The 21,402-nt window shown below is 38.8% G+C and overlaps 1 protein-coding gene across 9 annotated transcripts in view; it reads right to left on the bottom strand.

Moving 5' to 3' along the window:
- Nucleotides 1-20,763, bottom strand: part of slo (calcium-activated potassium channel slo) — a 186,836-nt gene extending 166,073 nt beyond the window's left edge. For 6 of the 9 annotated variants that reach the window (XM_087361033.1, XM_022065186.2, XM_087361028.1 and 3 more), the window contains exon 1: nucleotides 20,162-20,763. In XM_087361033.1, coding sequence (XP_087217159.1) covers nucleotides 20,162-20,473 — 312 coding nt within the window. In that variant the 5' untranslated portion in view covers nucleotides 20,474-20,763. The remainder of the gene's footprint in view (nucleotides 1-20,161) is intronic. The other 3 variants (XM_022065221.2, XM_087361031.1, XM_087361030.1) reach the window with 1 other exon arrangement.
- Nucleotides 20,764-21,402: the final 639 nt, after the last annotated feature.

The following is a 21,402-nucleotide window of genomic DNA, read 5'->3' as shown; positions in this document are numbered from 1 at the left end:
AAACTGGAGAAAACGTAGAAGCCTACGTCGTAAAACAAATTTCCCCACAAGACCACGTAATAACATGCTTCAGAAAAGCATTAAATGTTCTACATTCGTTCAGCAAAATACTTTTACAAGACAAAGTAATCGAAATGTATTCGGAGACAATAATTATTCCCATTTCGTGTCTAAAATTCAACTCAAACTCGTTAATAACTTCTATTAATGATGTCAAAATATGATGGCATTTGAAATTTACTGAGACTAATTTGGGAAGAACTTACGCGGTTTACTTTACCTCAAACGCAAAAACATATTAGGCAAGGCTATCAGTGTAGTGGTCTACTTACGTATTGGTACCAAATGTATAAAGTCGCAAAGAATTATTGGGATGCCACCAGTTACATTTAATCCATCCATATTTCCTGTTTAAACCCAGGTGTAGGGAGACTGAAAATAATGACCGTGTCTACAAAATGAGTGTCATGAATTGACTGAAACGCACAATGTAGTTGACTTTTATAAAATAGCAACCAAGGGGTAGCAAACGTAGCTTCACGACTTTATGCAATAAAATCTAAAACAAAGATCCACCGAATACCCCGCGCCTATGAAATATCTATAAATGCGGTTCGACTCCGACAGTGTGTTTACAAATTTAATTCGCATTCATAAGGCGTTCAATAACGAATGTAAATCACATTCTTTATTAAATAAATAAGACATTGAGAAATGAAGTTTAGTCTTACACTTCGGTCAAAAAACGTTTTATCTTGACATGTCGTGTTTAAAAACATTACAATTATAATTTTACCTGCTTTTATATTAATGTGAAATTTGGTTTTCGTGTAACATAGGAGCATAGTGTTTGACTGGGTCCAGAAATATGAAATAAATTATAAAAGAGACTGATTATTCGGTTTTTGTCCGTCTAATCACAATTCATATATAAATTTACAATTAAGATAATCTGTTCAGATACGTTAGTGCTTCCGGACACATTAAGATGTATCTACACTCTCATCTTTGGTATGTTCAATTTTACTTTCCAATATATTATTTTGTTTCTATATTCTTTCATATTCTTTCATATTCTTTCATATTCATTAATATTTCTTTAAATCATTTGTATTACAGGCCGATATAGAACATCAAAAAACATTCACTCCAAAACATTCACTCCAATATAAAAATTAATCTGGAAGTGAACATTACCAAAAGTTGCATATTAGAAATTGTAATTAAGTTTTAAGTTTATAATTTTAACTTTTACACCTGAAGATGGTTTATATAGAAACCGAAACATGTTGTAAAAAGATGTTCCAATTGTAAATCGATTATTCGATGAGGAACATAAAATTATATTTTAATTATCTTAATTGTAAATTTAATATGAATTGTGATTAGACGGACAAAAACCGAATAATTAATTAAATTTCACAATATGACGCAACTATATCATCTTATGAAAAAGAGACTGAATTTGTGAGTGAGTGACGTAGTCATACCGTTTTTAATATTTATCAAAAGTTTCAGCATTTCCAAAGTATATACCCTAAGGTTTATGGACATATAAATAATTTTCGATACGTGGACTCTAATTAAAATATTTTGAAATTCGGACGCAAATAATAAAAAAGAGAGATGGCGTTGTATTTTGAATCGTGGCTTACCACAGCGTCAAAGGAAGCAGATGACGTCACTTACCTGAAACAAAAAGAAAACATGGTAAGTCTACAGACTGCAGGGAGCAAATCAATACTTGCCAGGAAACTGTACACTGACAGTTTTACAGGACCTATATTTAAATCCTTTTGGCTTCAGGTGGAGCACAGAATAAAAAAAGATTATTCAAAAAGTGGCGTGCTGTTTACGACCTGAAAACGATATACAGCATAGATCGCTGCTGAGAACTGGGCACTTCGTCTGGTTAAAACAATCAGGAATACTGACGCATTACGATAACAAATTCCGCTAACGCCCTTTGATTTCTAGTTGTTGCTGATAAAATTCCGACAAAGCTGACAATGGGTTGGGCACTGAAAATGCCAATAGAATGAACGACGTGTCGTATCACACGACCAATCTGAACACCTGCTTCCATATCACGTGATCAACTAGCACGCGACACTCACTCCGGAAACGGAAATTACCTGTTCCGTGGTTTAAATCCAACATGGCGTTCCTGTAATAGCACACTTAACAGCAACATCTCACTCAGCTACAAGCAGCTTTTGACAGGGCTCATCTAATTCCCGTTTTATTTAACAACGCTTTTCAGCTGCTAGAGTTATACAGTTAGATGGTTATGGATAATCAATTTTAAGCGTTTAGTTTGTCTCACTATACGCCATGTAGGCGTTTGGGGGGACTGGAGGTATAGCTCCTCTCTTCCTTGACCTCGGCACTAGATGGGGGTGAGTGGTCAGCATCACGCCCCGGCCGGCTTTACCCCCGGGAAAGGACCCCGGTACCCATTGTAGAGGAGGCTGGGTGGGCCCCAGAGCCGGTCTGGACGCAGAGGCTAGAGGAAAAATCCTCTGCCCCCGTCGGGGATCGAACCCCGGCCGTCCAGCCCGTATTGAATTAATTCAATTATTTAAAAAAAATTATTTCTGAAAAAAAGGTTTTAATTCACAAACTAAGTTTACCTGTTAATTTCTAAGAATATACTGTAGTCGGGACGAACCTGTGCGCTCGACATCCTTTAGAATTACAAGGCAAGAGGAATCATAATGTCCATACTACAAACATTTCCCAGCGGCAGTGCTTTGTTTCTCGCTGTCTTATTCCAAGCGTCGGTAATGCCTTTGGTTTGCATAGTACATGTATTTGGGTTTTTCTAACCTTGTTCACTGTAACTAGAAGCATGTGTGACGTCACAGCAAATGTGCTTACTGGCTATGGTCGCATGTTTATGACCTGAACTAAAAATATTTATCACTTACCTGTTAACTCCACAAATCATGACGAACTGAATATGTATTTTTCTAAAATGGCGGAACACATTTCTCCGCTCACTCATACGAGGTTTTTTAACTGTGCTCATGTTTCTAGTTATACTGAACCCAGTGTAGTAATATAATCAAATCATATAGGACGCCATGGGCGTGGTATGGGCACTAAAGGGAGAAACAATAATTGCGCATATAATTTCAATTGCAAAGCCTGATGGGAAAAGCCGCTCTGTAAACCAAAAGACAGAACATGTCAGGGGCGTCCGGTACATTTTAATTCTTTGTATCTTATACGCGTCATGTTTGTGTTTGATTAAATATATTTATTTTGTACAGTCTATACACAAACGTTTGAAGTTTATTGGTGTTGTAAAAACTATATAATATTAAAACATTTTGTTGTGTAAAATATTACATTAGCGCTCTTAATCGTAAATACGATTTTACATTATATTTTTTAGCGCTTTTATTAAAACGACATGTTTCGACGGGTAATACCGTCGTCTTCAGGTTTTTATCAGTTTAAAATATTTTAAAAACTATTAGATATTTGATGCAATATATTATAATGATCCGTAGTTCTGTTTGTAGCTTTCCATTTTCATGGCAAGTTGCTTATTGTAGTCAGACGTTATATTTATCTGTGGAATTAATGTTTAATTATTTAATAAAGCTCTAAAAAATATAATGTAAAATCGTATTTACGATTAATAGCGCTAATATAATATTTTACACAACAAAATGTTTTAATATTATATAGTTTTTACAACACCAATAAACTTCAAACGTTTGTGTATAGACTGTACAAAATAAATATATTTTAATTCTTATTATTTAACAGGCGAAAATCATAATTCGTTAATGTTATTTACGATGATGATGATAAATAGCAGAAGTGTAGGCCGGGTTTCCTTAACATTTATAAAATAAAATGCTTCCATTCGGAATGATCTTGGCAAGCACCACAGCGATTTGGCAATATGAAATAGGGGAAGCAACTTGGTTCTTGAGCAGGTCGTACCTCTGCAAGTGCCAGCAAGATTACAGGGCCCCATTCATAGACTGTAGCCAGGGTAAGGAAGGCACTGGGCGATCTCCATTGCCAAAAGAGAGAGAGAGAGAGAGAGAGAGAGTTAATTGCAGACACGTATCCAATCTGAACAGCTGTCCAGCTGGTCTACATGCAGAGTACATTTCAGTTTCTTAGACGTGGCCGCTTGATACACGAACGAGTCCAGTTAACAGCTGTAAGAAATTAAAGGGGAGTGTGGATTAGTTTAGCTATAATTTAATTACACGCCACGGTGGTCTAGCGGTTAGAACGCTGGCCTTGTAATCCTGGGGTCTCGGGTTCGATTCCCTGCGGTGCCCGAATTTATAACTTGTGTTGGGCAAGACCGTGGTCTAGGCAACACGGAGTTTTCCTCCGGGGGCTTCACCGGTTACTCCGTGGCATCCCAACAATTACTCCATTCACACACAGAAGAAGGCAATGGCAAACCACTTCTAGATCATCTGCCAAGAACGTATATGAACAGGTCCCAGTCCGAGAAAAGGATGGAAGGATCCTGTTCATATGGACCTGTCGTCAGACAGAACACTAAATAATAATAATAATAATAATAATTTAATTACTTAGCTAACCCACTGCATTTAGAATTTCAACTCCTACTACTCTCCCCTTTACCCACTGCTTAGCAACCACGTTTAAATAATTCAACTGTACACCATCAAAACTTTTCCGTCGTTCATCTCACTGCAGGCTCAATATTAAAACTTGAGTGGCCCGAACATAAAAAGAATATTGGAAATATTCTAATTTTATGTAGCCTGTATTTTTAAAATAAGTTCTTTGCTGTTTTGACAGCGACGTTGGTATTATTGACAACAGAATCTAACATTAGGAATTAACCAGCTGATTCCATGGACAGTGTCCAGTGGTTGAATCATGTTAACACGGCAATGAACTATCTGATTCCATTAGAACCATTGAACGCACAACAAACTGCATGTAATGCGGTCAAATTTAGGCAAAATCTGCAAGTGTATTGAGCAACGTAATGCAAATACATCACTGACATTTCCAATTTGTGTTTTCTTTTCTGTGTAAAATACCCTATAAAGGTTAAGTTATCCCTGTACTTAATTACCCACCTCAAGCCATGAAGGCGTATGGTCGAGCAGAGTTATGACTCCACGTATTTATAACCTCTGCAGCGCAAGGAATTTAGTGGACGACTTCACGCGAACGTCATTATCCTATACGTCAGTACCTGAGTTGTTGAAACAATCAAGAGAGGAGAGAAGTGAAGTAAAACTCCCAAAATGAGACGTTTAGATGCGCTTTGCCACTTAGCAGCCTTCGTTTATTCGAGAAGCTGCTGGCTCTGCCCACTGTTTATAAAACAAAGAGGCAGACTGGGGAATTTTATTATCATCACACTAAAAGGCTCTTATCTGCCCTCTGACAAATTACATTGCCAAATCAGAAATATATCCGCTCGTGTTTGAATGTTTGGTGTTGATCTAAAGTAAAGATTTTCAAACAGGGTTCACCGACTTTAGACGAACAGTTTCCTGTACTAAAGAACAGCATTTTAAATGCCATTAAACATATGATTACTTAAAGAGTTGTAGTAGCAATGTACCGTATATAATATGCGTATTTGTTCTGACGTCACGAACAAAAAAAAGGTAAAACAAACTAACTAAGTCCATAAAGAACAGACTTTGTTAAGATGTTGGCAGCCATCCAGCTGTCAGTAAACTCCAGGCCCTTTGTGAAACCTAAATGTTCATTACCATGTTCATAAAAGCCTTCGTTGAACCCTATCTTGAGCAAGATAAATCCGTAAAAGTAAAGTAGGTTAGAGAATAAAGCAAATTAATATACTGGCCTTGATGCAGTATTTCCAGAAGTGTCATTTTTCTATCGAGAAATAAAATGGTTTAATTTTCCTTCTCCCACTAATTTCTTGGGGCATTCCAGTAGAAGGAGTAATAATATGCCCAGTAATCGGGTGTCGAGGATCGAACTCACAGCCGCAAGTCAGCTCGGAGCTGAAGCACTGAAGTAATATTTCTGCCCATTACTTGTTAGTAGCTTAATGACATAACGAGAGAGCCAGGAACACGAATTTGATGATTGATTGCGAAGAGAAAACAACCGACTGTCACAACAACAGAAGTAGCCTCGGTTCCTAAATAACACTCCCGAGAAAGTTTTTGTCGTGCATTCAGTTCTGAAAGCATTAGTCACTTCAAAGTTCAGAAACGTTACAGAAAGCTACCAATTCACTCACAGATATCAACAGAAACTTAATCTCTTAAAACGAGGGAAATGTTTTGACTTATCTTCCTCGTCAGATGCGTTAGCAAGAATCCTAAACGTTAAATAAAATCACTCCGTCTATCCGTCCGACCATATGTTTTAAATAATTCGGAAAAGGAAAACTTGACTTTTATTAAATGTTGTATTGTAAATTTTACATTTCAGTTTCCGTTAGAACGGACAATTCTTACAACTTTTCATGAAAGCGTAAATACTTTTTGAGCTCATTTTGTTATCATCTATAACAAAGTTTTATCCCTGTTATCCAAGCAGCCATTACTGCATCGTAAAGACTTCGTTCGAATTTCCTGCCCAACACAGCGGCCATTAAAATTATTCCGCCCGAACGACTAAAACAATTATAAAACCGGTAAACCCATTTTCATTGAAATTATATTGGAAAATGATGAATCTCAAAATACTACGTAAAATATTAATCGTGGCCTGCGGTGGACTCGTACTTAAATCTCTACTTTCCTGGAGAAACCGAGTAAAACCACGACCCCATACAAAGGCACTATAATAATGAACCTGGGAGTCGTTCTAACCGAATTCCTTAAAAGTGCTAATCAAATTCTTTTCGGCTATAACGCGCTCAGTTTTGTTTTTCAATTACAGTAAAACAGGGGAGAGACATTTCCTTTTGTGACAAGTGTCGCTTCACTTTCGGGTGTAAGGCGAAGCAGACGTGTGGCAACTATTCAGCAACCCCGAGCGTCAGATTTCACGACGCTGACAAGACTTGAAGTGCAGGGATGAACTAACGCTTTCTGTGTATAAATCAGATTACCGACGGCATGAAAAATAAATTGGGGCGGCTATGACGTGGGAATCAGTACACTCACCTCCAAAAGAAATTAACTTCTACAACTCACGGAAGAGTGATAAAGACTGTAAAGTATGCAGACGACTTAGTAGTATTGGCGAAGGAAGAGGAGAAATTACAGAACATGATGGACAAGTTAGTGGAAACAGGTAGAGAGTATGGAATGGAAATCAACATTGAAAAATCAAAGGTAATGAGGATAGCACCGAGAGCAGAACCATTGAACGTTGTAATTGGAAACCAACAGATGGAGAATGTGGAGCATTTCAAGTACTTGGGAAGCATATTCACGGCGGACGCCCTATGCACCAAGGAAGTAAAAGCAAGGATAGCCATGGCCAAGGCAGCTTTCGTCAAGAAGAGGATACTTCTCACTAGCAAGTTGGGCTTGGAGATGAAGGAGAAACTAGTGAAGTGTTACGTATGGAGCAGAGACTTGGACACTCAGGAAGAAGGAACGGAAATACCTGGAGAGTTTCGAAATGTGGTGTTGGAGAAGAATAGAGAAGATCAGGTGGACGGATCGAGTGACCAACGAAGAAGTATTGAGGAGAGTCAACGAGCAAAGAAACATTCTGCAGGCGATTACACGAAGGAAAGCTAACTGGCTGGGACATATTATGAGAAGGAATGGGTTACTGAGTTATATCACCGAAGGCCAGGTTGAAGGAAAGCGAGGACTGGGAAGAAGATTGATACAGCTAACCGACGACCTTAAACAAGGAAAGAAGATGACGTTCCAGGAATTAAAGCGAGAAGCCGAGAATAGGGACAACTGGAGAGCTCTTTTTGGGCAGAGCAATGGACCTGTCGTAAGACAGAACACTGAATAATAATAATACAACTCACGGAAATGTTGTCTTTTGTTATCGTGATTACCGAAACAAGGATAAAAGCCACTACATTTATACGGGTCATCTAACATTGAAGGTTTAAATGAGCGGGGCCTGTGAATATCATTGGGGGAAACACGAAGTGCATACAGAATATTGGTTACATAACATCTTGAAAACGCCCAGTTATAATACAGAGAAGGAGATTACATAATAACAAAGACTGAGTTGTTAGAAAGTAAGACTGTCAGAACTGATTCAAGATAGTATCGAATGCAGGGTCTGTTATTAGTGACATTAAACCCTTGGTTTATACAAACAGATAATTATCTATCCTCACTACTAATGGAAATGAACACGAGAAAAATCATTCACAGTAGGAGACAGTGCATAGCCACTGCACTACACGGTATAACTGACACCATGTCACTTATTAAAATCATACATACTTCTTGGAAAAATTATATATTCTCAGCTACTCAATACATAACAACCCTTCTGGAACCGAAACATTCATTATCCTGTCCACAAAATCCGGACAATTTCACATCCTGAGGCAGACGAATCAATCCCACACCATCAAACTCTTATTTTTCTAAGATCCTTTTCAATATTATCCTCCTCTTTACGCATAAGTCTTAAAAATGGCATGTAACCTTATGATTTTCCAGACTAATTTTTACATGTTTACGTTGTTGGTACCGACTCGTACTACAACCCCAGCCTGCATTATCCTCCTTCATTTCAGCGTCCAGCCACGAATTATTACGTGAAAATCAATTTTAATAGACGCTAAGCAGATCTGTGAACGCGCATTTAAACAGCCGAGCTGATTGAATTGTGCCGGTTGCGCCAGCTGGATGTGATACTATTCGCATTACAAGTAAGTCGGAGAAGTTGCCGCGAAGGCACGGGGCACACATAAGAAAATCCTCAACTGTATGGAAAACACTTCGCAGGCAATGCAAGCGTCTCGATTTTCACTACTATGTTCCATCTCACTGACAAACAGCTCCATTCAGCACATAGACCTTATACAGAGGCTTATTATTAAATTCCCCGCTTTTAGAAACCCGGAGGTTCATCACTGTGTTCACAAAAGCCCATCACTGGTCACTATCCTAAACCAAATTAATTCAGTCCGCATTCCTCCACTTTTCCTCGATATCCATTTCAATGTTATCCTTCTTCTTCCGCTTGGCTGTTTCATTCGTACATCCCAACCAATTTTTTTTAAGCATTTCTCATTTCCCCCTGACGTGTTACATGCCCCCTCCATCTCAATTTCCTTGATCTTAATAGAGTCCAAAAATTCTATTCAAAACTTTTTCTAATTTTAGCTCTTTGTATTTAATGAAATGCAAGGAAAAGATATAACTTATATCTCTATTTGTATCTTATATGCGTCATGTTTGTGTTTGATTAAATATATTTATTTTGTACAGTCTATACACAAACGTTTGAAGTTTATTGGTGTTGTAAAAAATATATAATATTAAAACAAAATGTTTTAATATTATATAATTTTTACAACACCAATAAACTTCAAACGTTTGTGTATAGACTGTACAAAATAAATATATTATATCTCTATGTTGTTTAACACAAGATCACCTATCCACAGTAATCAATATAATTTTAACTGCAGCGGATAACAGCAGTTCCAGTAAAGAAAGCAAAATCACACATAAGACGATAGAAAAACTTTCGTACTTCAAATTGAAGTTTACATTTCCACTCATCTTGTTTCACGACAATAAACCTTTCACTTTACATAACAGCAGAGTTAACGTTGACACGGTGTTTAATATACGTGTACCAGGTTAGTCCCTTTGATTAGAAGGACGTGGCGTTACCACTCCATCCACCAAATTGCCTGAAGTGCTCACAACAGTTTCTAACTTTGTCCACTGTTCGCCCTGTAACAAGGAATAAATTTTCCCTCGGCACCTATAATTCCCTCAGACATCTGCGTCCGAGAGCTACAAGGAAGTGTCTGTACACTGGCTTGCAGACAGGATACCACTGCTGGATTAAATTAAATGCCCAAAAATAAAACTAAATGAATTCATTAGAGAATCCTTGTGGAAAAATATTACAATAGAAATAAGGTTAAGAATATATACGAGGTGCGATCGGAAAGTTTCCAGACTGCGCCTATTAAAAAAAAACCTACACTTATCTCAGGTATTAAGTTCATCAATCACCCTCGAAGTAGTTCCCCTGGGAGTGAACACAACGATCCCAGCGCCGCTGCCAAGCCTGGAAGCATCCCTGGAAATCTTTCTTTGTCAGCCTGTCAAGCACCATCTGCGATTCTGCCTGAATCTCTTCTATCGTCTCAAATCTCCTTCCCTTTAGCTGAATTTTCATCTTTGGGAAGACGAAGAAGTCACACGGAGCTAAGGAGGGTGCGGGATGACGGCCATGGTGTTTGAGGCCAAAAACTGCCGAACTTTGAGGGCGGTGTGCGCTGGCGCGTTGTCATGATGCGTCGCATGTGGAGTTCTTCCTTTAGAATCAGCTGACAGGTCCCATAGCCTATCCCAACAATGTCGCACAAGTCGTTGATGGTACGACGTCGATCTTCGTGAATGGCCTGCCGAATCTTCGTAACATTTTCGGGCGTTGTGCTCGAAGATGGTCGTCCAGAACGCTCGTCATCATCGACAGAGGTTCGGCCATTTTTAAAACGTGAATGCCACACAAAAGTTTGTGCACGACCCATTGCGGACTCCCCAAATGCTTGCTTTAGTATTTCATAGGTTTCCGTAGCCGTTTTGGCGAGTCTTTGGCAAAATTTGATGCACACGCCATTCCGAAATCGCAGGAGGGTCGGTGTTGTAATGCACTACCAAAACGCCCGTAACTAAGAAACAAATGCTAATTCGATGATGCCGGCTGGCACACTGATTCACTATGAATGTAGGCCGCACCCCCTAGCGGCAGAAGCTCGTACTACATCCGGTTCGCCCTCTATTGACACAGTCTTGAAATTTTCCGATCGCACCTCGTATTATATGAAAACCAGCCTTAAAACGTGACATACTTATAATGTTGAAAGAAATTAGGTCAAACTGTAACGTGAAAAAAGTATCATTTTATTATTATAATCAAAGGCACCGTGCCAGAAAGACAACTAAATTCTTACCCTTATTTCTTTTGATAAATGTTCATTATTAGTGTTCATACGCCAAAATTTAACTGCTTGTATCTCTGTGTACAGCAGCATCATCATTACGCCCTTGACATGATGCTCTCATTTACTTGTTAGGATGCTTTTCGTGGGTTATACAGAACTAAAGGGCACGGTTCCAGTACCCGCGCTTTGCCAAAATCACTGCGTGCATCTGATCTGCGCTTCAGCAACAAAGAGACGCTAGCTTCAAAGCAGTAACGCGGTTTATTATTTATTTAGTATTTTGTCTGACGACAGGTCCATATGAACAGGATCCTTCCATCCTTTTCTCGGACTGGGACCTGTTCATATACGTTATTGGCAGATGATCCAGAAGTGGTTTGCCATTGCCTTCTTCTGTGTGTGAATGGAGTAATTGTTGGAATGCCACGGAGGAAAACTCCGTGTTGCCTAGACCACGGCCTTGCCCAACACAAGTTATAAATTCGGGCACCGCCGGGAATCGAACCCGAGACCCCAGGATTACAAGGCCAGCGTTCTAACCGCTAGACCACCGTGGCGGTAACGCGGTTTAAGGAACAGAATTTGTTTTTCTTCCATTTTGCTATGCAGCAGAGGAAACAGCTCCAGGAAACGGAAGCTGACGATAATACTTCGGTCACATACCTCATAATTGGTTCCGTGGAGCAGAGTCCTTCAGAAGCTAGAAGTCCCCCACCTTTTATGGACCCCCAAAGGTTCATTACCGCTTTCAAAAGGGTCAGTTAATAGACCCCATCCTGACTGCCTGCATTAAATGAATCTAGTCCAAAACCATTAAGATCCACTCTAACATCCTTCCATCAACGCCTAGGTCATTTAATGGTCTCCCTCCTCCAGTTTTTCCGGCTCGAACTTTGAATGCATGCTACATGTCCCGCCTAATTCAGATTGGTTTGAAAGTCTCAATACATGTGGTGAACATGTGTATTAAGTAATTTTATATTCCCCGGAGAAATTGAATTTCTGTTGCCTAAATTCTTATCGTTTGTTTTTCCATCGCAAACGTTTATCTTATTTCCACGACTAATGAACTTGCCGTATCTTTGTATAAATTAATCCGTGGCTCTGGTATCGTCTTTCGTTTCTTTAAGTATCCCACGCACAAAACTAAGTCGCGTGAACTGGTTAGAAGAAAACTTAATTGATAATATCGTGCTCTTCGTTGATAGTATGAACTGTGAAAATTAGATAACTTAAAAATTAAAATATAAAAGTTAATTCCACCAAACAGTCCATTTCATAAGCTGACAGCCGGTCAGATGGTCAACAATTTTCAGTCTTTTACGGAACCTCAATATTTGGTAGAATAACGACTTGAACCTGCCACTGATCACTATCCTAAACCAGACGAATCCAATCCTTACCTTCAATATCATATTTATTTAATATGTATCTGAATTCGGCGCGTTCACTGACAAAGTTGAACGCAACTGTCACTTCCTGGCTCCCGGCTGGAACCGCGTAACATCCCCAGGCGCTGCAAGGTTTTTCCTACATCGCTCGATAAAATCAATAAAATCATCTTACCTACATCACAGCAGTTTCTGCCGGGAGCCGGAAAGTGACAATTGCGTTCAACTTTTTCAGTGAACGCGCTGCATAAACCTTCCACGCACCGGTACGCCTAGGATCGTTCGAATACTGAACTACGGAAACTAAGCGGATGAGGTAAAGAGTGTCTTCCTGAACAATGTAGATCCTAAATACAATCACCTCGAGCCACCAACAGTTTCAAGTAGGGTTAAAGGAAACGGATGTTTCGGCAGATACGTAACTGTTAGTGGCCAGAGCAGATTCAGAGTTTTGTGGAAGTACAAGCTTCAAATAAAATATATAATATGGATCAACGCCACGGTGGTCTAGCGGCTAGAATGCTGGCCTTGTAATCCTGGGGTCTCGGGTTCGATTCCCGGCGGTGCCCAAATTTATAACTTGTGTTGGGCAAGGCCGTGGTCTAGGCAACACGGAGTTTTCCTCCGGGGGCTTGCCCGGTTTCTCCGTGGCATCCCATTCACACACAGAAGAAGGCAATGGCAAACCACTTCTGGATCATCTGCCAAGAACGTATATGAACAGGTCCCAGTCCGAGAAAAGGATGGAAGGATCTTGTTCATATGGACCTGTCGTAAGACAGAACACTAAATAATAATAAGATGAGGTGGTCTAGCGGTTAGAACGCTGGCCTTGTAATCCTGGGGTCTCGGGTTCGATTCCCGGCGGTGCCCGAATTTATAACTTGTGTTGGGCAAGGCCGTGGTCTAGGCAACACGGAATTTTCCTCCAGGGGCTTCCCCGGTTTCTCCGTGGCATCCCAACAATTACACAGAAGAAGGCAATGGCAAACCACTTCTGGATCATCTGCCAAGAACGCGTATGAACAGGTCCCAGTCCGAGAAAAGGATGGAAGGATCCTGTTCATATGGACCTGTCGTCAGACAGAACACTAAATAAATAAAATAAAAATGTGGATCCTGCTTTTATATGGTCTGACTGTATAGATATGAGCTGACTGCCGACATTTCGGAGGTTCATTTTAAATTTGAACATGCACGATAGCACTAAACCACAGTGAAAATTTTTAAATATCATCTAGTACAACTGTTGTTTGTTGTGTTGTAAATCGATCAGTATTACTTACAAAAAATTTAATGATGTTCAAACTTACATTTTTTTTAAGAACTTACATCACGAAGAGTAATTCCTTCAGTTTCGAATCACTATCGGGAGACACGTAAATGTAAATCTATTTCTGTGTTATAAACAGGTACTGTGTTTTTTAAAACGAGTACTCTGTTGTTTCCAAACAATGTACTCTGAGTGATGACGCATCGAACCAAAGTAGTGAAGACGTTACCAGAGCTGAAAGCTTTTATTTCTTCCTTCCAGTCTGCTGGGTGGCTTCGTGGCTTAAAAACAAGGGTTGCATCGATCATGTGGGCTTTCTCACGAGAGGTAGGACTCTGGTTTGGGTGGTGGAGCGAGTACATGATTAAAATATATGAGAAACATTTTCATTTCGGTAACTGACATTAGGACGTTAGACGTCGAGTAAAAATAAACTACAAAACTTTTCACACCTTTGTACAAAGATAGTGAGATTTCATGTTTTCGCGGGGGCGAATATGAATATAGCCGTCTTCTGGGTTGTTGCGTCATCAGGACTCAAGTACCTCTGAAACGTCTGTAAACTTCCACCAAGCCACACGCGAGAACACAGAAGACAGCCATTTCAAAGGAAAAATAGACTTATAATGCTGTGTTTGCATTTCCATGCATCTGTCTGTCCACTCTATTTAGCACTCACAGCAGTTGAGAAATTCCTATAAAATTTTTGTTGTGAATCGTCAAAAGAACGTATCACTCAAAAATACAGCCCATAAGGAAGGGTGTGGACTGGATTCATTTGGCTAAAGACAGTAACAATTGGCGCGTTCAAACACTGATAAATCTTAGGGTTCCATAAATGGCAGAATGATGTTTTGATTAGCTGACCGTCTACCAGCTTCTCAAAAATGAATCCGGCCCTGTTGAGTTACTATGCTAAAAGCTGCGAATAAACATGACAGTTACGTTGATTTTAAACCAAAGAAATGCTGGGAAAATTTTGTTAGAGAGATGGCGAAAACTGAAGATCACTAAAGAGATGGGACGTATCTTAAGGAGAGAGGCTATAAGATTGAAAAGTGGATAAAACTGGTTCGGGATAGGTCCTATGTCAGACAGGCTTAGGCATTCGTGATTCTGACCTTGGAGCTATAACCAACTGATGTTGGCAGGATTCCTATGGCGAATTACGGACACCACCAAGCACGACGTCGCTCAAGTACTTGCTGGTATTAGTCACCACCTAAACTGTCCTATTAAAACAATGGAGTACACCAAATCTAAAACTTCTTGACGATGGTGAAGAGTCAATTTAATAAAATTTTTGGATATTATCCATCGTCTAGTAAATATAAAACGTAAAACGACGTTTCGGAGATAGAGTCCCATCTCCGAAACGTCGTTTTACGTTTTATATTTACTAGACGATGGATAATATCCAAGAAAATTTTTATTCAATTGACTCTTCAGAACCTGAAGACGGAGATAGAGTCCCATCTCCGAAACGTCGTTTTACGTTTTATATTTACTAGAAGACGGATAATATCCAAGGAAATTTTTATTCAAATGACTCTTCAGAACCTGAAGACGGAGATAGAGTCCCATCTCCGAAACGTCGTTTTACGTTTTATATTTACTAGACGATGGATAATATCCAAAAATTTTATTCAATGGAGTACACCATCACCTACATACATTCTTTAACACTGCTAAACTCAGCGACACCTGTAACTATGTACCACCTACTTCAGTCTTGTATAATTCTGCAGATAACCCACAGCGTTTGGGTTTCACATGATTCTCGAAATAAGCGAAGATTATTTTCTAAAACAGCGTTAACCAGTTATCCATATAGTGAAGAAGTGTGATACTGTCTTTGAAGTACGAAACGAATTTTTAAATATAAGTTCCACGGTCATCAAACAATGAAATAAGCAAGGAATTGGAAAGAAATCGACTACAATCCGTTCAGAAAGAATATTTTCATACGAATATCCACAACATATAAACATTTTTGTTAGAAGAGTAGCCTACAGCTTGGTTAAGGATACATCTGACTTTATGCCAGCGCCTTAATTAGGCCAAACGTAACCTATAGTTCTTGCTAGTATTCAGTTCAAACCCTTTCATCATGTTTAATTAAATCCTGACTCGTATTTATGAGGTATCCGGTTCGAAACCCGGCTAAGGTTACTCTATTCACTGACATTTAAAGATTATTTCTCAGCACATTTGTCTAACATCTAAAAAAACAGGCCACGAAAAGTTCCTGTCACGTCCCTAACACCAATTCATAATTCACATTAATCCAGATGCATCATTCGACGTCACAGGACATAAGCAAATAATACGAGATACAGGGTGATTCAAAAGTCCCTTTTTATATACACGCCCTAGGTATTGCATGAGGCTGTATGTCTTGACCACTACCTTCCGCCAACAAGTTTTACCGTTGACGGTGAACTCTTTGGACCACTAGAAATACTCTTTTATTCTTACAGACGCACAAGGTCTTTTGATTCATTCTGTAGTAATATAAGCTACCTAAAATTAAGAGTAAATATTGGCTGTTTTTCTGTTAGCAGCAGAAAAGATCTGTTTTAAGGCCAGCACGTTTCTCTTAGTTTCGTGATTTCCCTCGAGACTCCTCTGTTTTCCCTTATCTTCGTTTCTCTGACTACAAATAAGCAAAATAAGGCTCGCAAAACGACTCAGGCTGGCCCACGGAAGTGTTAAGGTATTAATAATACTTTCTCAAACATAATAACAGGTAAAATGATGTAATTCTAGTACATAAATAGATAAAATAATAATCGAAATCCACATTTTGAGATTTATGTCCAGAATGGAGCCATGTATTCCGTTTCGAATGGATTAGAAAGCTTCCAGATATGAAAGGTATTAATAGATGCGAATATAAGCGGTCGCGGACAAATAAAAATGGGTGATCCAGCTTGGGGGTTTTTGGGCGAAGAGCTGACAACTTCCTGTCCCAAAATCCAGAGGTACCGGTGGTCGGCTCTAACGAACACAGAACGAAGTAACAGAAGGAGATTTTTTTGAATAACTGAACGTACTTTTAGCCAACTCAACCACGACGTTCGGACGGAGACTACGGAAAATTATGCAGCGTAACTGGCCTGGAATCGAACTCCCGTCTCCTAACAACAAACCTGCCGGACACTCTACTGACGTGTTCTTCTCCTCAGCCCCCCCACCCCCCCCCCACCCCTCCCGGGCCCGAGAATATGACGCACTAATTTATGTCTTTCAGAATTATAAAATGTTACTATATCCATGATTCTAATACGGATATAAAATTGGAGAGTGTATAAATACGACACTTCGTGTCTGCTTTGCCATCAAACATTTTCGTCTCTTAAAGAAACAGCCCATTAGTTGTAGTAACTAAAAATATCTCTGAAACAGGAAGAGTTATACTCCAAAATCCTTAATCATAAACATTACAGTTCAACAACACATGCAGAAAGTCTAGATTTAAACCTGCGTGGGTGGCGGTGTTAACAACTGAACATCTAAATATTGTATGATCATCGTAAATAATTCTGATGCTTCCTTTATCAAGTGCAAGGACTACTATGGACATTTCTCTTCATGCACTCCGTACATTCAATTGACCTACTGTGCCATACGCCGTGAAGCCAAATCAATAAATGAATTTCGGGAGAGACGCATTAACGAGACCAGTTTTTGTTTTCCACCTTTAAATAAAGTGTCCACTTTCTCTTTTCATTCTTTCCGCTCCAAAGGGTTAAATTCTGTAAATAGCATAGTAGATCTATTTCAGGTTTAAATTTATCTTTTCTTCTTAATATATTTGAACTTTAATGTTCATGATTACATTTTTTTAAAGTAAGACATTTCTGATTCAGCGATAGTTTCAGTTATTAGGTCTAGTGGGCACTTACTTTACGAGAAGAAAATGTGCGATAGCCAAGAAGACACGAAACATCATATTGATTTTTATTTTATTTTGTTATAATCACGGAGTTTTCCTCCGTGGCATCCCAACAATTACTCCATTCACACACAGAAGAAGGCAATGGCAAACCACTTCTGGATCATCTGCCAAGAACGTATATGAACAGGTCCCAGTCCGAGAAAAGGATGGAAGGATCCTGTTCATATGGACCTGTCCTCAGACAGAACACTAAATAAAATAAATAAATAATAAAATAATCGAAGGTCGTCGAAGGGACATTTAATTATTCAGTTCCCACCACAAAAGAAACGCTTATTCATAATAAACATCAATTAATTAATGTTGTTTATGAAAATATTTTATTTATTCAAAGGATCGTAAACATTTAAATAAGCACCGTGATCAGAATGCACAGTTAAATCAGGTGGTACTTATAGTTACCACTGGATTTTATTAGTTAATATAGGCCCGTTCTCGTAATATAAATAGAGAAATCATATTGTTGATGCATTTAACCTGAACTTTCAGACCGCAGACGTAATAATGAGAACATGATTTTTCGATTTGTAAATTCTAACTAAAATTAATTTTCATCAACTTCTGTCCTTTGTAACAGCGTAAATCGATTAATAAAATTCAAACTAGGCCTCGAAAAAGACGGGGCTAGAGGCCGTCTATGACTCCAACAAGTCTGCTGGCGGCAAGAAAGAGTTAAATCGGCTAAGTTTCAAAGAATTTGCACACCTGAAGAACGTAGAACAAAAGCTTAAATTATTTAACAACGCTTTCTCAACTACTGTACAGTATACAAAGTCTACGTATATCACTGAGAGGTCGGAAAATTACTTTACAATTATCAATTGCATGAAATGTGAAAGAAATCAGTCACGACCTGTTAAGATATTGTCAAAGCAGAGGAGAGACTTAAAACTGGCCGTATTTTATATCGCACGTCGGACAAATTCATCTCTTACGATCTTTTAGGGAACAGAAAAGATATCGCTGATACGAAAATTTAAGAAAAATTGCTTAATTTTTGTGACATCTTACGAAAGTCGTGTAATGAGACGTCAAAAGCTCCCACCTTGACGCAGACGTCTGAATAGTCCTCTCTCAAATCGTAGACAAACTTCGAGGCTGGACGAATACGAGGGAAATCAAATTTACAAGTGTATCTGAACTTCATAAATGCAAATTCTGGAACCAAAGCGTGAGAATTTTTATCAAGCCAAATATAGTGTTATTTTAAAGAATCGACATCAGATCACCTGTAAAAAAAAACTGTGAAACACTTTGCAATCGACTGTCCAATTTTCGAGACAGCATCTTCCAAGTGACGACTTAAGTTAGCAATCTCACCTCCTCAAAGTTATTACATTACGTTTGTCATAAAAACTGTCATGCAACATCACATACTGACAGACTGAATCTTGAATAGTATTTTTAATCACGTTATAAGTCCAAGAACGCTATTTTACGGGTCAGAACCTTTATGCGCTGGTTGTAATTAAATAAATGTTAATTAAGTTAAGCAGAACTAGTTACGTAGTTGAATGTTCTAGTTACAAATTTGTTACGTGTAATACGTGACTTAAAAAACCTTAAGTCAGTGACAAATTATGGGGTAAAGTAAGTTAAGTTATTAAATATTTTGTTGTTGATCTTTCCTGTCACTCGTAATTCCATTTCGAATGATAAATAATATAGGGATTAGCTCTATCTAGTGGGCCCAACTGTGTAGGAACCTCAAGACGGAGATAGAGTCCCATCTCCGAAACGTCTTTTTACGTTTTATATTTTATTAGACGATGGATGATATCCAAGGAAATTTTTATTCAAATAAATAATAAAGTTAATGTAAAATATTAAATATAAATGTTACGAATCGTAACGAAATGTTCGATCTTTTTTATGAGAAATCTTTCGGATAAGATTTTTTTTTTAAAATTTTGAACGACTGAAACAATTATTTTGTAGTGCAACTTAACTGTGGTATAAAATGTTCTCAGGCGATCAGCGTCGATGTTGAGTCAAAAGCCAACATTTCAGAGACTAGCTCTGTCTCCATCTTTACTTACCCTCAAGATGGAGACAGACCGAGTCTCCAAAATGTTGCTATTTGATTCACCATCGACGCTGATCGCCTGAGAACATTTTGTAATAAACATGTTCCGTGTAAGTCATACGTAACTTTAATCCCGATTAGAAACACGATAATGTAACTATTTGTTTCTTTATTCGTTTTATTTAACGTCAAGATCGTAAATTATCCACACACTCGAATTAGAATAGCATTTTCTTTGAGAATTATTGTTTAAGAATGCGGACGTAGCCTATTTTAGTATCTGTTCTAGAATCGACGTGGAAGGACTGGGAAGAATTTGGAATAAAAACTGGTCTCCGGGCACGAATTCGAACGTGGGACCTCACGTACGCCAAAGAATCGCGAAAATATCAAGTCGGTACGAACTTCAAATAAGTGGCAGGTGTCAAGTGGGACTTACCAGAATTCTGCCGGTGGTAGTTTGCCCGGAGATGAGTTCGCCGGCCCAGTCCTTGGCCTCAGTCATGAACGTGCCTTCGAACTCCTGTTTGCCCTGCCGGGCAGCTTTCTGCTCCTTCTGTTTCGGGTCATTTGGTGAGAATTCGGGCTCCTTCCGACAGCAGAGGAACGCAAAGGCTCTCCACAGTAAGACGATGGTGAGACCAGCAAAGAATGTGAAGATACTCGACAAAAGGAAACACCACCATTTCCGGACCTTAAGGCAGTCGTCTTCCGGTGGAGACACCGATGTAATCTCCTCGCAGTTTGACATGTCAATGCGTGTTCTCGTTTAGTCGAATGTGGGGTTGTGGGGGTGGTGAAAGATTTTTAATATCACCTCGATCGTCCTCGCATCAGCTTCATCCACGCATGTTTTATTTTCACTTTGTACACTGCTGAGATGTATTATTTTTCCACCCACTTTCACCTCAATGACATGAAGTGCACATGAATAAGAGAGTTGATTTTGCAATTTGCTCTGCAGTGAAGCTCCATCCGTAAATGTGTCTTGTTACATTGGCCGCCGCAAACCGAATGGTGAAGTGGAAAAGGGAGGGGATCAATACTCTCGCTAGCCAATCACAAGCACCGGATACAGCTCGCGTAGTACTGTAGAACTGCCAATGCCTCGCGGATAAATGCACTTTCTTCGTGCAGAGGCTCTAACATAAATAAAACAAACTAAATAAAACTAATAAATTTGTTTATAAATACTAATACTCAAGTATAATAAAATATACCTATTAATATTTCTCACATATAAATAGTAGTCATTAATTTATAAAAACAAAATAATAAACCTGTAGGATAACGTGTATTTGTGGTGGATTGGCACTACTGTCTGACATGATACACGCAACTACCCACAGAATGTGCTTCATGCTACATTCGTAATTAAAAATATATAAATGGAAAAAGAATCACGTCATGGCAACCTAAACATTCAATAAAACCCAAGCAATTGATGTCATTACTATTAACTAATGATAGCCGCATCACTGATCTGTTAAATTATACAAATTGTTTTCTTGTTGTTTTTCCTTCCTTGATGAGGCAATCCACTTTGTGATTCCAACTTCTATGTGCTTGCTTCATTGCAAAGGGTTTTTTTAAAAAAATAAACAAACAAAGAATCCCGTTGTGTGTCCCAGGCGATTTGTATCATCGGATTTAATGGTTACGTTACAGTTACAAATAAAT

This window comes from Zootermopsis nevadensis, unplaced genomic scaffold (assembly GCF_977971745.1).
Source record: "Zootermopsis nevadensis isolate Lab colony 2312 unplaced genomic scaffold, Znev_1.0 Znev_ptg000050l, whole genome shotgun sequence".
Lineage (NCBI taxonomy): Eukaryota > Metazoa > Arthropoda > Insecta > Blattodea > Termopsidae > Zootermopsis > Zootermopsis nevadensis.
The sequence above is the reverse complement of the archived record's forward strand: the minus strand, read 5'-3'. Positions and strand labels throughout refer to the sequence as shown.